General features: G+C 44.7%; 1 protein-coding gene across 4 annotated transcripts in view; it reads right to left on the bottom strand.

Moving 5' to 3' along the window:
• The window catches only part of PARG (poly(ADP-ribose) glycohydrolase), a 114,506-nt gene that overhangs the window by 50,959 nt on the left and 48,254 nt on the right, over positions 1 to 15,293 (bottom strand). For all 4 annotated transcript variants that reach the window (XM_040970344.1, XM_040970341.1, XM_040970342.1 and 1 more), the window contains exon 9: positions 13,738 to 13,895. In XM_040970344.1, the coding sequence (XP_040826278.1) occupies positions 13,738 to 13,895 (158 nt within the window). The remainder of the gene's footprint in view (positions 1 to 13,737; positions 13,896 to 15,293) is intronic.

Genomic DNA, 15,293 nt, shown 5'->3' with positions numbered 1-15,293 from the left:
CCGCCTTTCCAATAAATCTTAAAAAAAAAAAAAAAAAAAAAGAAGCAGACCAACCAGGAAGAGGAAGAGACACCAGAGGTCCCTCTGTGCCTTGACAGGACACACTACTAAGACAGGAAGAGGATGCTCAGCTGGAACCAAATGGGCCAGCGTCATGACTGTGACTTCCAGCATGCAGAGCTATGAGGAAAACACATTTGTGTTGTTTAAGCCACCCACACTAACACAGATCCTTTGGGTGGTAAACAGTACAGCTCATGTCATCTAGTTTCCAGCAATGTAGACTTGCACTACTTACTTTGAAATGATGGTCTATTGTTATTGGGAACAAATAATTCAATTTATCCTAAGGGAAGAAAAAGCAGGGCTTTGGAAACCTGTGACCCGAGTAACACACTAAAACACTTCTAACACAAAAGCATGCTTTATTTAACAGTCATACAAAGATGCAGGGGCTACAAATGGAAGAGTATTCGTTCATCTGCCTCTAGTCATGTTTGCTGACTTTAAAACCAGAAACCCTCCAAGTCACGGTCTACTTTAATAAGTACCAAAATGGGTAACATTTTTCACCATTAGAAGAACAAGCCTTTGAAACTATGTAGGAAAGCTAATTCCATGCGAAGAGCCTATTGAGTCACGGAAATGAATTAGAAAAAAGAGAGGAAATGCGGATTTTCAAATGACTCTGTTTTCAATGATCTGAAATCTGTACTCAGAGTCAACTTCAGAAAAAAACATTTTATATGAATATTTATTTTCTAAAAAGACCAATAATGCTGGATATTATTTTAACCTAATCTAATCTTTAAAAAACAGTTGAAAAATAGATGCGTAAAATTTTTATTCAATTACAGAGAGTATGCTTCTAAAAATATTTAGGTTTTTTTCCCCCTAAAGATTTATTTTATTTATTTGAAAGACAGAGTAAGAGAGGGAGGGAGGGACGGAGGGAGGGAGAGAGAGAGAGAGAGAAAAAGAAAAGGAGAGACACAGAGATCTCTCATGGGTGGCTCACTCCCTGAGCTAGGCCAGGCCGAAGCAAGGAGCCAGGAGCTTCATTAAGGTTTCCCACGCGGGTGACAGGAGCCCAGGCATCTGGGTGATGCTCTGCTGCTTTCCCACGTACATTAACAGGGAGCTGGACTGAAAGAGCAGCAGCTGGGGCACAAAGCAGCGCCCGTATGGGATGCTGTCATCACAGGTGGCAGCTTTACCTGCTATGGATGCCGGCCCTTCTGAAATATCTAACAGATACTTAATACAAATAAAAATATACTTAACATATACATCGTTACAATCCAGGGCTCCACGAAGGTGCATGACTTGGCTTAGTTTTTTCTGCAATATGCCAACCAGAATGATCTGTTTAAATCCAATGGTAGTTGAGGTCAAAACCAATAAACATGATTTACTATGAATACCACGGGCTGTGTTACAAAACTCTCTTTCAGGTGCACTACTCAGTCAAGGGAAGCGGCAGCATGTACAAGCCAGCATTGCTTTCTTCTGGAGATAAACTGATATACCACACACTTCAACTGTACTAGTGTGGGGTGAGAGGAAACGGCTGCCGTTCTTACAGACTAAATCCCCACAGCAGAAAAGCAAAAAACCAAAGCGAAGCAAAACAAACAAACAAACAAAAAAACAGTAAAGAAACAGCATCACCAGCTTCCGACTGTGGTCAGCAGCTTGCACAGTTGCATAAAAGCTCACCTATTTCACAGCCCTGATGACAGGTGATTACTCTGGGAACCTCGTGCGCCTGCAGATTTATTACCCTGGCGCTCCTACAGACGTTCCTGGGAGAGTCAGGATCGCTCACTACCAATGAGCACCAACCAGGCTTTATGTTTTACGCCCCAAATCAAAGGAATGAAGCAGCATGTCCATGCTCCAAGCCTAACCCCACACCACTGTGTAACTAAATATACTTCATCTTCCTGTATGCCGACAGGAGGAGGGACACAGTCTAGGGAGATGAAGCAAATTAAAAACAAACAAAAAACCAAATCTTAGACATTTGTTAGACTTGGCTGTTGTGAAGTTTCAAATGATATGAACAGCCATCTGAATAGAATGGATTATCTTGGTATGGAAGAATGGAAATAGCAGAAACACAGATGCACAGCAAGGACTAGTCATCAGAAACAACCTGTGGGACAGAGTTTTGGAGTGCAGAAAGAAGATCAAGGGACTGCGGATGGACAGGAAGCAGAGGAAGAGAGGCTGGCAGAGGTCAGGATCCCAGGCGCGAGAGGACGCCACCACCTTTGCTATCCTTGGACTCTCAAAGTCCTAGGGCTAAGGGCCAGGCTCACCAAGGCCTCAAGGCTCCTCTGAGTGGTAATAAAGAAGGGGTGGGTGGGGGCGGGGCAAGGCTTCGGCTCAGTGGTCAAGCTGCTGCATGCCAGGCTGAGTTTCAGCTCTGCCTGGATTCCAGCTTCTGGCTAACGCACAGCCTGGGGGAGCACCGAGGGCTGCAGGATACCCGGCCTGTGCTCCCTGCCACAGCCTTGGACCAGCCCTGGGCTCCAGCTGTTGCGTGTGTGGGCTTTCCTGGTTAGCAAACACTGAACGGGTACTCTGTCTGCCTTTCAAATAAGTAACAAAAATAAATGACAATAAAAAGGAACAGGGTTCAAGACAGAGAGAGGGAATAAGAGACAAATATATGGGGATAGAGACTCAGCAGGGAGACTTCACAATAACCAAGCATTTTAAAAACTTTTCATTTTTAACACTTGTCAAATTTAGATTTTTCAGGTTCTGAGCAGGTATATTTAAAAATCTATTTCCAGGTAGCACGTGAATTCGTGCATAAATTAATTACAACCCCTTTACAGGTAAGGAAGATAATTTGGATTTACATGAACACACTTAAAATCAAACTGAAAATGCCAGTCAGGCAACCTTATTTTGCTCTAAACAAAACTGTTTGCATCTTCAAAGGAAAAAGTCAATCAAGGGTCAGATATCTATTAACTGATGCTTTTCTTCCCATAGTTATAAAGAGAAGCCTAGTTTAATAAAATCTTTCCGTGAATGGAATACTGATAACATTACTGGGACTGGATTCTACACACACACACAGATACATTCCCTCCCTCCCTCCCTTTCTCTCTGTCATGCAATTTCAAGTTAAGTATTCATCCCATTAGTATATAGTGAAGCAGGCCCCAAATGCTACAACCTCTAAACAGAAGCAAGGAATAATGCAGAACCCAGCCAGAAGTTGTTGCTGGCTCTTCCGCGAGGCACTCAGCCATATGGCCCCAGCAGCATTTTCAATCTAGGGAAGAGGCAGATGTAAAAGGCTCCTGGGCTGACCACTGCTGAGACCCACAATTTATCTCTGACCATCTAGTTTCCATGCAATCTCAGAAGCATCAATGCTAATCACATTGGAGCCTTTATATGGATGCTTAGGCCCTGAAAGGCAAGCAGGGGAAAAGGTCAGGGGTATTTAACATAACTAAACAGGTCTGGAAGAACAGAACAATAAATAAAAAAGGAAGACTTATTCAATTTATTGACGTCAGCCTCCCACCACATACTCTCAGCATTTTTCTTATTCAATCAACTAGCTCACCATACCTCATTTGAAATTAAGTACACTTACATACACAGCTCCCAACTGCCAGATATTATAATCATAAACAAAGCTACGCAAAAAAGGAAGCACAACAAATGCTATAAAGTCGGCTCATCAAAGGGCTCATTCCATGAGGTATCTGAGCTCTGAGGAGCCACAAGGAAGAGGAGGACTCTGAGCTGTTCTCCGTTTCTTTCTGGGTTTGAGCAAAAGACAGTGCTCAAGTCCCAGTGGGGGGGGGGGGGAGTCAGGGACCCTCCTAACCCTCTTTAGCACACAAGGGTCTTTATTCAGAAGCATCCGGGGACAACCACAGCGAGTGGACATCACCCAGTCAGTGCTGTACTTGGAATTGCTTGTGTGTCTCAGGCACTTTAAAAACATACAAAGGCATTATGGAGCTCATGGAAAATGTGCATGACAACAATAACAAAAAAAAGAATATTTCAAAATTTTTATCACCACGAGCTGGCATTGTGGTGTAGCTCATAAAGCATCCATCTGCAACACCAGCATCTCATCTGAGCACTGGTTCCCATCCCAGCTGCTCCACTTCTGATCCAGCTCCCTGCTAATGGCTTGGGAAAAGCAGTGGAAATGAACTTATCTTTTTTATTTTTTTAAACAATTATTTACTTTTCTTGGAAAGTATGATATACAGAGAGAAAAATCTTCCATCTGCTGGTTCATTCTCCATGTGGCCGCAACGGCTGGAGCTGAGATTCTTCCGAGTCTCCCATGCAGGTGCAGGATCACAAGGCTTTGGGCCGTCCTTGACTGCTTTCCCAGGCCACAAGTAGGGAGCTGGATGGGAAGTGGAGCAGCCGGGATTAGAACCGGCGCCCATGTGGGATCCCGGCAGATGCAAGGCGAGGACTTTAGCCACTAGGCTACCGTGCTGGGACAAATGAACTTACCTTTTTTTTTAAAAGATTCATTTTATTATTTTTTTGGAAAGTCAGATATACAAAGAGGAGAGACAGAGAGGAAGATCTTTTGTCTGATGATTCACTCTCCAAGTGGCTGCAATGGTTGGAGCTGGGCTGAAGCCAGGAGCCAGGAGCCTGGAGCTTCTTCCAGGTCTCTCACGCAGGTGCAGAATCCCAAGGTTTTTTGGGCCATCCTTAACTGCTTTCCCAGGCCACAAACAGGGAGCTGGATGGGAAGTAGGGCTGCCGGGTTAGAACTGTGCCTATATGGGATCCCAATGCGTGCAAGGCGACCACTTTAGCTGATAGACTACTGTGGTGGGCCCATGAACTTATCTTTTAATCCAATTTTCCTAACCTTTCTGAAATTTCCCCATAAACCCATCATCACAGCAGGCATCCTGTGAGGACTCCCAATCAAAAATGGAGGCTATCAAAGGCTTACCTGCTTTACTTCATTTCAATGTGCTCCTATTCAAAAAGAATATCCACCAACCCAGAGGCTACTTTCAAATCCAGCGGATCAACACCAACTCTTAAGCTGGTGGGAATGGCAAGCTTAAATCCTTCATTGGTCTCTCTGGACTGACTTACAACTTTGGTCCACTTAAGTAAATCAAGAATTATACTTTTCTTCATTCCCTTTATTTAAAAAACAAAGTATTCATTTGAAAGAGTTAGGGCCAGACTGAGAGACAAGATCCTAGTTTCAACCTGGCCCATCCTGGCTGTTGTGGGTCTTCGGGGAATTAAGCAGTGGGTGGGAGATCCCTGTCTGTCAATGTCTATTTTTGCTTTCAAATAAAAATAAACAAGTGAAAAAACCTAAAGAATTTAGTAGTGACTTGCAAATGGCAAGTGCTTACTAACTACTGGCCACTGTTTAGGAGATATGCTCTTATGTGAAAACAATTTCAGGGCCCGAATTCAGGGGCTAATGTTGTTAAGCTGCCATTTGTTACACCAACTCTGTGCTTCTGATCCAGTTTCCAGCTAACAAAGGTACAAGGCAGCACACGGTGGTCCAAGTGTTTGGGTGCCTGCTCCTAGTGGGGCGATCCATAAAGTTCTGGGTCTCTGGCTTCACCCGTGCTCAGACCCAGCTGCTCCCTGTACCTGAGGAATCAATCAGGGAATGGAAGGAAGATTTCTCCCGCTGAACTTTTTTTTTTTTTTTTTAAGTTTTATTCATGTGTTTGAAAGGTGGAGACACAGAGAGACCTTTCTTTCACTGGTTCATTCCCTAAATGGTCCCAATGGCTGGGCCGGCCTGAAGCCAAGAGCCCAGAGCTTCATCATAGTCTCCCATGTGGGTGACAGGAGCCCAGCCACTTGGATCTTCTGCTGCTGCTTTCCAGGCACACTGGCAGGGAGACAGACTGGAAGTAGAGCAGCTGGAACTCGAACTAGTGCCCATAAAGGATGCCAACATTGCAGGTAGTGGTTTTAGCCTCTGTGTCACAACATCAGCCCCCAGTAATGAATTCCTCATGGGTAAGAGCATATGTCTGGAATTTGCTTTCAAATATTCTAGCCAGGCACAACATTGAGGTGCTGCTTGTGACACCAGAATTTCATGCTGGAGTGCTTGATCAAGTTCCAGCTGCTATTAATCCAGTTCCTTGCACCCACACCTGGGAAGGCAGTGAAAGACGGCCCAGATACTTGGGGGCTTCTGCTACCACCCCTGGGAGATGCAGTTGGACTTCTGGCTTTGGCCTGGACCAGCCCTGACCATTGTGGCCATTTGGGGAAACCAGCAGATTTAAATTCTGCCTCTCCCTGTTATTTTGTCTTTCAAATAAATAATTTTTTTTTTAAATTGCAGTTACCCCTAAAAAAGGCAGGGTGGTTAGTTAAGTGGGAAAAACAATACAGTAACAATAAAACATTGGCAAGGACTGAAGTTGAGGATTAAAAAATGGTCACCACACTGTTGATTTGTATGTATTAAAACATGTTGTAAGAAAAATAATTTTTAGAAAAGTGACATAATCCTAACAAAGATGATACACTGCTGTTAATGGAAAAAAACCTAACTTGTCAAATTATACACTTAATGCCACACAGCCAGTTTTCTGAGGCATGACATCAGAGTCTATTTTAAGGGTCATCATGATAGAGGCACTAGCCAATCACTTATGCCAAAGAAACAAACCTGCATGTGGTCCTTGAGACACTGAACTCTGAAGCATCAATTAGAGCTGCTGCTTACCAAGATCAGCCACCTACTGGGACTGCCTTCAGAATTTTGGTTTTAGGAGTGTTATAAACCATACCATTCTGACAGCTTCTAGAATGATCAAAATTTTATTCCAAATAAACAGAAAGACTAATTACTGTTTGGACAATTCCACTACCCACACAGCTTCATGTAAATAGACAATTATGTATATATTATTTAAATTGACTTTCATTGGAAAGCAGATTTACAGAGAGGAGAGAAAGAAAGATTTTCCATCTGTCAGTTCATCCCCCAAGCAGCCTCAATGGCTGGAGCTGAACCATCTGAAGCCAGTAGCCAGGAGCCAGGAATTTTCTCTGGATCTCTCACACAGGCAAAGGGTCCCAAGGCTTTGGGCTATGCTGCACTGCTTTCTCAGGCCACAAGCAGGGAAGTGGATGGGAAGTGGAGCAGCTGAGACATGAACCAGCATCCACATGGAATCCGGGCACTTGCAAGGTGAGAATCTAGCCATTAGGTCATCCCTGACGATTGTATTTTTAGAAAATAAAGTTTTGATTTTTGTACAAAAATACAAAATTTGACCATTTTCTTTCTATATTAAAAATTGAAATGTGCACAAGTTTTGTAGTCTTCAACTAGTGGGTACCGGTGAACCTATTTTTACAGTAGAAAATGTTTTCTACTAAGCCAAAAAATTATTTCGTAAGGATGTTCTCTACCCAATGGTAATTCAATCCCGAAGAACTAGGTAAGTCAAAGATGAAAACTGTTTACTCTTAAAATCAAAGCATCTCGGTGTTTGGCCGTGGGGCTGGGGCAACAGGAGCCTCCTGCTGCTAAGCGGGACCCCAGTGTGCCTATTTGGCACCAGGCTCTTCCTGCTGGCCACCCAGCGGCAAGCTCTGGAGTCTTTAGGGTATGTAATTGTTGCCTAGGGACAGCCATGGATCAGGCCAGTGTGAGTGTAGGCGAGGGATGAATCCAGGGTGATTTCCAGCGATTGATTCATGGAACTTTCTGACAAGCATGGGGACTGAGACCTGATGGTTTGGAGGGGAGAGTCCATAAGATCTATTTGGGCCAGACTCATTCACCAGCCCACATGGGAATCCCGAGACAGGCTGTTAATGTAGAGCATCATTGACTGCCATACACCAGTCCACACAAAAGCTATGGCTGGGGGCCAGTCTGGCAGGGATAGGTATCAGTACCAGACTGATTGGTGGAACAGGGGACAGGTCACACTTGACAGGGTCAAGCCACTAACCAGCATGAGAGAGAACCAGGTCCAAGGGTAGATTCTGTGGGGGAAGTGTGGATCCAACCCTGTGGAAATACAAGTATCGCTGGTTAGCTCACAATTTGGGGTGGTGATGGGATAGGTGCGACCATGGAACCTGCCATCACTGATGGGTAAAAGAACTGACAACTCTGGGCAGGTCATGGCAGCAGCACCTGAATGTGCATTTTGGAACAGGATGTGGGGTAGGCCGAGCTGCAACTGGAAGGGGGTGGACTGGGCAGGGCCGAGCAAACCTTAACTCACAAGGAAGAACAGAAATCAGGATGAAGCATACGTCATGCAGAGCTATGCTCTTACACCAACTGGCCTGCATGAGCCAGGGATACTGTGCCACAGCATTGAAGGCAAAAGCTGAGACAGGTAAGTGGCTAAGGCAACTGCATCAGAGCAACCACTGTCATGCTCATAATCTAGGGTAAGGAATAGACCTGAGTGGGGAGCAGTGAAATTACACCCCAGCTGGGTTGAGGTTCCCCCTGGTGAGAGCAGGGGTTGGAGTGGGGGCTGCGATCTGGTCTGGATATAGCTGCAACCTCCCTTGTCACAAGTGTGAACTGGGGCTGGGCGCACCTAACTGGGCTACACTCCAGCACCATCTGGGGCTCTGGAGACCCTGGGTAGACGTAGGATGGACTAAGCTAGGTCTCTGCCCTACTGAACCATGTATGAGCAGTGTTGGGGTATGGATGAGCTTTGGCTGGACTGAAACATCCAATAGTAAGAACCAGAATGGATTGAAGGCCAGCACAGAAAGGCCACTGTTCTTGCCAGGACAGGAGGTGGACTAAGTAGGGCTGGCCCATGGACCCACTGGTACACGCAAGATCTGGCACTGGGAGAGGTTCTGATGGAGGAGCCTGGGCAACTCTTCTGGCAGGACATAGTCCCTGCAGGTGAGCGCAAGAACCATGATAGGGAGCAACCCAGACCAGCAAGAGAAAGATACCCTTTCCCCCCGACGTGCATTTAGCATAGGTTGGGGGCAGAATCAGTTCAATCATCCCTGGCGAATCCGAGCACCGGAACAGAGTAAGGGTCGGCCCAGATTTGGTCGCAACACATACCAGTGCACATTACAGAATGCCAAGGTGGGATGACCCAAACCAGATGTGCCTGCAGCACCCAAGCTGCACACATGAGAATCAGGGAGGGAGGGGGCAGAGCCAGCAGGGGGAGTGTGGGCTCCCCTGCTGGACAACCACTCCCACTGGAGGACGTCAGTTGGGATGGGGGTAGACTAGACCAGCGGGGCACAACACCTGTAGGCCTCATGTGAGCTAGATCAGGAAAAAGCCAGGCTCGGCTGACTGTTCTGACTGGTGAAAGCATGAATTAGAGTGGGTGAGGGTTGGTGTGCTGCAACATAAGCTGGCAATGGCTGGCACTGGAGGCTAAATCTGTCAAGCTAAACTCCAGAACCACCTGGAGAGTGCATGGGAGTAGAAAGGGAGTGGCCTAGTAGGAAATAGTGCCTACGTCCCTCTTGGGTCACCACTCCCACTGGAGAGCATGAAAACCAGGACAGGGGTTGGGATGGCTAGACAGAAAGGCACCTGCCAATATGGGTGTGGGCTGGGTAGTAGGGCTGGTTGGGTTGAACTAGGCTTCAATGCCTACTGGCATGTATGAAAGCTGAATGGGATGTGGGACAGACTGAACAAGTCTGTAGTACATAGTGGCAAGCATGGGAACCAGGGTAGGGGGCAGGCCTGGTGGGGGTTTTGGGAGTCGCTCTGAACAGACTTCCTACTGGTTTCTGGGAGGGCTGAGTATGAAGTGGGCAGGATCAGGCTAGACTGCAACCACCACTGGTTCGTGTGGAAGACAGGGTTCGAAATAGAACTGACCCAGCAATTGCAACCACCAGCATGTGCATAAGCTGATTGGGATGACGGACTCTGCCGGACCTTATACTGGTAAGCACACACAAGAATCAGGTCTGGGATCACTTCAGACGAAGTTTCTTTGGGGATCCCTCTAACTGAACTGCTGATCTCAGAACCTCAAGCATGAAGAGACTATGTCAGCAATTCAGAACTGTTGAACTACCAAAACTGCATGAGCAGGGCTCGTGGAGCATGCCCCACATCGGGGACCTGGGATGGGTGGGAGGCTGGGTAGGGCTTCTCCCCTTTCTTTCTCCCCTTACCCCAGATGCAGAAAAAAAAAATGCTATTAGTGTGGAAACAATGGTCTTACCCACTTTCCTGTAACCCTTGACCCTTTGTGCCCTAGTCAACTATGTAAGATTATCAAAATAAAAATACATATTTAAAAAAAAAAGCATCTCTTCATTCCTAAGAATAAGGTGAATAAAATATATTTTGGCAAGTAAGGCAGCAGACTGAGAACAGAGTTTAAGTTAGTCTTACCACTCCACTACTTTTGTAAAATTTATGTCCCTTTGTTAAGGATTTACTGAAGTCCTACAACACAAGAGACTTCATGAAAACAGCAAAGGACATGACAGAGAAGATTCCCTAAATAAAGAAGCAACTGCGACAAAGCAGGTTGGTGGAACAACAGGAAGAAAACAGGAAACAAAGGCCCACGGGGCATCAAGCACTCCAATCAGCTCCAACTGGCCCTTCCCCACCACTACACTACGAAAGTACTGACTCTCCTGGCGACAGCCACACTACAGTCAAATAGGATCCGGTGTGCCACTGGCCAGTTCCCCTTTCAGAGCTTTTGGGTGGCCTAGCAGATACAGCACAGTCTGACCCTAATCTACGTCTGCAGCCTCCCCCCAGCGGCCACACTGGTGCCGAGTCCCTGACATGCAAAGTCCTTCTCACCCACAATGCCTCTGCAGGTGTCAGTCCTGCCTAGAACACAATCACTTCTCCTTTCCTCCTTGGCAGAAACTGCTACAGTCTTTCATACTTAGTTCAAACATGATTTTGACAAGAAAAATTCCTTTATTAAAGTAATAAAGTATGTCCTGGGACCAAGTGCGATGGTTCAGTGACTAAATCCTCGCCTTGCATGTTCTGGGATCTCACATAGGCATTGGTCTGTGTCCCAGCTGCTCATTTCCCTTCTAGCTCTCTGCTTGTGACCTGGGAAAGCAGTGGAAGGTGGCCCAAACCCTTGGGACCCTACATCCAATTGGGAGACCCAGAAGAAGCTTCTGGGTCCTGGCTCTGGATCAGCTCTGGCTGTTACATCCAATTGGGGGAGTGAATCAGCGGATGTAAAGATTTTTCTCTCTTTCTCTCTGTAAATCTGTGTATCTGTAAAAATAAATAAATCTTAAGAAAAAAGCTGGGAATGTTTTGTGATTTCACAGAAAAAGTCCCTCCAAAATAGTGGGGCTTGTCAAAGACACAAGGGAGCCAGACTAAAGGAGCCCAGTGGTCGAAGCTACAACAAAGTAGTAGCAAAATAATCAGTGTCTTGCATTTTAACTTGTATAATAAAGTATATCCATGGCTTCAATTTAATAATAGGAAAATTAGAGCAGAGGGACAGTCTTTCCTGACAGTTCTAACTAATAAACTGAGAAGAAAGAAAGAGAAGAATCAATGCCCAAGGCTGGGTGGGCTGTGGTGGACCAAAGCCAGGAGACGGGAACTCAGTCTGAGTCTCCCGTTTGGGTAGCACGGAGGGGAGCACCAGGCATCACCTGCCACCTCTCAGGTGTGCGTTAGCAGGAAGCTGGAAGCAGAAGCAGGACTGCAGTTCAAACCCAAGCACTGGGCATGTAGGCATTTTGTGTGTGTGTGTGTGTGCGCACACTAAAGATTTATTTGTTTTTATTGGAAAGGCAGATACACAGAGAGAGCAGATACAGAGACAAAGACCTTCCATCTGTTGCTTCACTCCTCAAGCGGTCACTACAGCCAGAGCTGAGCCGATCCAATGCCAAGAGCCAGGAGCTTCTCAGGGTCTCCCATGCGGATGCAGGCTCCCAAGGTTTTGGGCTGTCCTCAACTGCTTTCCCAGGCCACAGGCAGGGATCAGGATGGGAAGTGGAGCAGCTGGGATTAGAACCGGTGCCCATATGAGACCCTGGTGCATTCAAGGCGAGGACTTTAGCCATTAGGCTACTGTGTGGACCCAGGATGTCAGCATCTTAAACACCTGTTAATGGTGATCTCTATGTAGCATTTTAACAAGAAAGATGGCATGATGTTGGGCAGAAGTCCCAGCAGACAATACACCAACCAGCAGTCAGCCCCCTGGTAGGACACACTTGAGAGGCACAGCCCGTGTCTATGCCATCTCTGCCAAAATTGTAGGACTTATTTCAATGGTAAAAGTACATCAGGCAAACCCAAATTGAGAACATTTTATAAAATAACTGAGTAATAATCTTCAAAAGAGCTCGAGTCATGCAAGAAAAGCACACAACAACAACTACAAAAAAAAAAAAAAAGCTTTTGTTTTGGTTTTAAAGAAACAACAGCAGCAAGTCAATTGGAAGGCAGGAGTTTGGTACAGTGCTTAAGACACTGGCTGGGTTGGCTGCATCCCACACTGAGCTGTTTAGGTCCAAGGCACTGGGTTTACTCCTAAATCCAGCTTCTTGCTATCGGGCGCTCAGGGAGTAAGCAAGAACTGCTTCAAGCGCTCGGATCCCTGCTACCCACATGGGAGACTTGGGCTGAATTCTGCATCTTGGCTTTGGCTTTGCCCAGCTCTGGCTGTTGCAGGAATCTGAAGAGTGAATCACTGAATGAATAATTTCTCTCAAATAACTAGTTACTTAAAAAAAAAATAAAACCATCAAGTAAGTGATTTTACTACACCAATCTGTGAAGCCCAAAGCACTGTCGAACACAATGCCTTTTGTTTGCTCCATGACTCCAACTTGTACTGAGAACTGGTTCTCACGGATGCACCTGCAGAGGCCGGAGATGGCTGAGGGGAGGAAGTGGAGCAGGGGATTACACAGAACACACTGGAAGAGCGGAACACACACTCTAAGCAATTCCTAACATTTGGCAAAAGAAAAAAAAAGTTCACATTCTACTCAAGGATTCCATAAAAATCACTCTAAAGTGAAGAAAAAAGTAAATAGAGAGGGGGAAAGAGAGTGGGAGTGGAAGGGAGGGGAGAAATGACATTTGCCAAGGAGATTCCTTGACAATACAGCTGTTTGTGCAGATGACAGAGAGGGTGCTCATTTGGGAAAAGGGCTGAAACATGAAACTCCAACACCTTCACAACGTGTTAGTCTCATCAAACAATCCGAGCATCCCTTTATCTTCCTTTCAAAAACAATACCACCCTGATAAATTAGTCATGTCTTCAAAGAGTCAAAGTCACTTATCACTTTTCATCTTCAGTACATTTATCAAGTCTCATAGGACAACTTCACTTACAAGCATGATTTCAGCTTATTATAAGGAATGTGGGGCACACCAGATACTCCTGTAAACAAAGCAAACGAGGCTGATGGAATCTGGCGCCCTCCGGGGAGGACGACGGACAGGACGGGGTACCGGAGCCAGGCCGACCTTAATGAAAGCCTCCCCTCTCGAACTTCCTGGCTCCTAAGTCCCAAGCAAGTTCTTTGACCTCTATGAACTCTACTTATGTTACCTGCAAAGTAGTACAAACAATACTTAACTCACCAAACTGCAAAAATATTAATTTTAACGACATAAAATGCTTGGCTTGTGGCAAATCACTAAAGAAAACAAACAAAAACTAGCTCCTTTCTACCCTTCTGTATTTTCACTGTTCAAAACGTGTTCTCTTAAAGACATACCGATTGAAGTTAATGTCTGGATAGCTAGAATATTCTGATTTCATCTTAGCATTTCGCCGTGGAAAAGTGCAGAAGAAAGCATTAGCTAAAAGACTGGCAATCTGTTCCTGTGACATTGTGATGGAATGATTCATCTTCTGCTTCAGGAGTGGTATTGGCTGAGAGAGGAAACAAAAAATACAGACGAGAAGAGCAATAATTAGTTTAGCAATTTCCAAAGCAGAGGAACCAAATTGCATTTGCTAAATTAAGGCAGGAATAATTTCAGGCCACTCTTGAATCCTTAAATCAGCAATGCTGTTAGAGTCAAGGGCTGTTTATCAGGGATGATTGAAAAAATGTACTTGTTTGACAAACTGCAGATTGCTAATCAATGATAGTGAAGAGAGCATAAAACATTACTTATTTGTGAAAAACAAGATTGCTTTAGCAAGTAAATAAAAACACGTTACCCCTGAAATGAAAAATTCTAAGAAAAGATGAAACAACACAATACTGGGTTTAGCTATTATTATTTGTACTAAATTTCATCCTTCCTTATATTAAAAATTGTTGGAAAGAACAAGTTTTCCATCTTAGTCCCTAATAAAATGATCTACAGAATGTAATTCTATAAGTCTTTTCCTTTTCTATTCTGAATCACACAAACTCTTCATGAGACCCAAATCTTATTTTATTATAGTAATTAATGGAATATGTGAAAACTATAACATGTTAAAAGACTGGTGATTCCTACATAATCAAACATTACAAATCCAAGAAGATATACAAGACATTTCTCCTGCATATCTTTTTATGTCTCAAATGTCTTCTGGATGCTCTAAACTCAAATTCACTGAGCCAAGCATTGTATTTAGTGAGTTTTATTCCATTCCAATTGGTTAAAATATGTTTTATTGACCTTCTGGTACACCTAAAGACCAACCAATAGTTTACTTATTAGTGGATTAAGCTTCAAAATGCTCCATATCATGCTGAAGATGCTTTTGCGCTCCCTAAAATCCGGACCTAAGAGCCCTGTGTGTCTACACTGATGTCAGAAAGGCTGCCTAGAGACCTGCCCTCTCAGGCCAGGATAAACATCCCAACGGCCAAGGGCAAGGTTGGGAAAGACAAGTCCAACCTCAGTGCTGCAACAATGAACTTGTTCAGAGTAACAAGAAACGCACCTCGCTTCTAAAGGAAAAATTCACCAGGAAAAAAGATAAGGAAAAACATAAAAGGCAAAGAGTTTCTTTTTCCAATGGTTTCCCCTCCTCCACCCGCCTTCAGGCCTTAGCAATCACCAATTCCAAGAAAGAGGAAATAGTGCATATTGATCTCCGATTTTCATCTTAAACATTTATTTATGAGCCAGCCATGACAGGGTGCCAATGGCTTAAAGCAAACTATTACTTGATTCTGGTGAGGAGTGAGCTCTTAACGCCCATTTTTAACACGCAAACATTTCTTGTCCCCCGCATAAACAGTGTAATTTTAAATAGTGTAAATGCTTTCTGCTCTTTTGCTAAGGCGTAATTTTTGAAAAAATTGTATTTTGAGGAAAATGGAGGGTG

Source organism: Ochotona curzoniae, unplaced genomic scaffold (genome assembly GCF_017591425.1).
Source record: "Ochotona curzoniae isolate NIBS_2020 unplaced genomic scaffold, NIBS_Ocur_1.0 scaffold_4763, whole genome shotgun sequence".
NCBI classification, from domain to species: domain Eukaryota; kingdom Metazoa; phylum Chordata; class Mammalia; order Lagomorpha; family Ochotonidae; genus Ochotona; species Ochotona curzoniae.
Note: the sequence above shows the minus strand (reverse complement) of the source record. Positions and strands in the feature narration are given on the sequence as shown.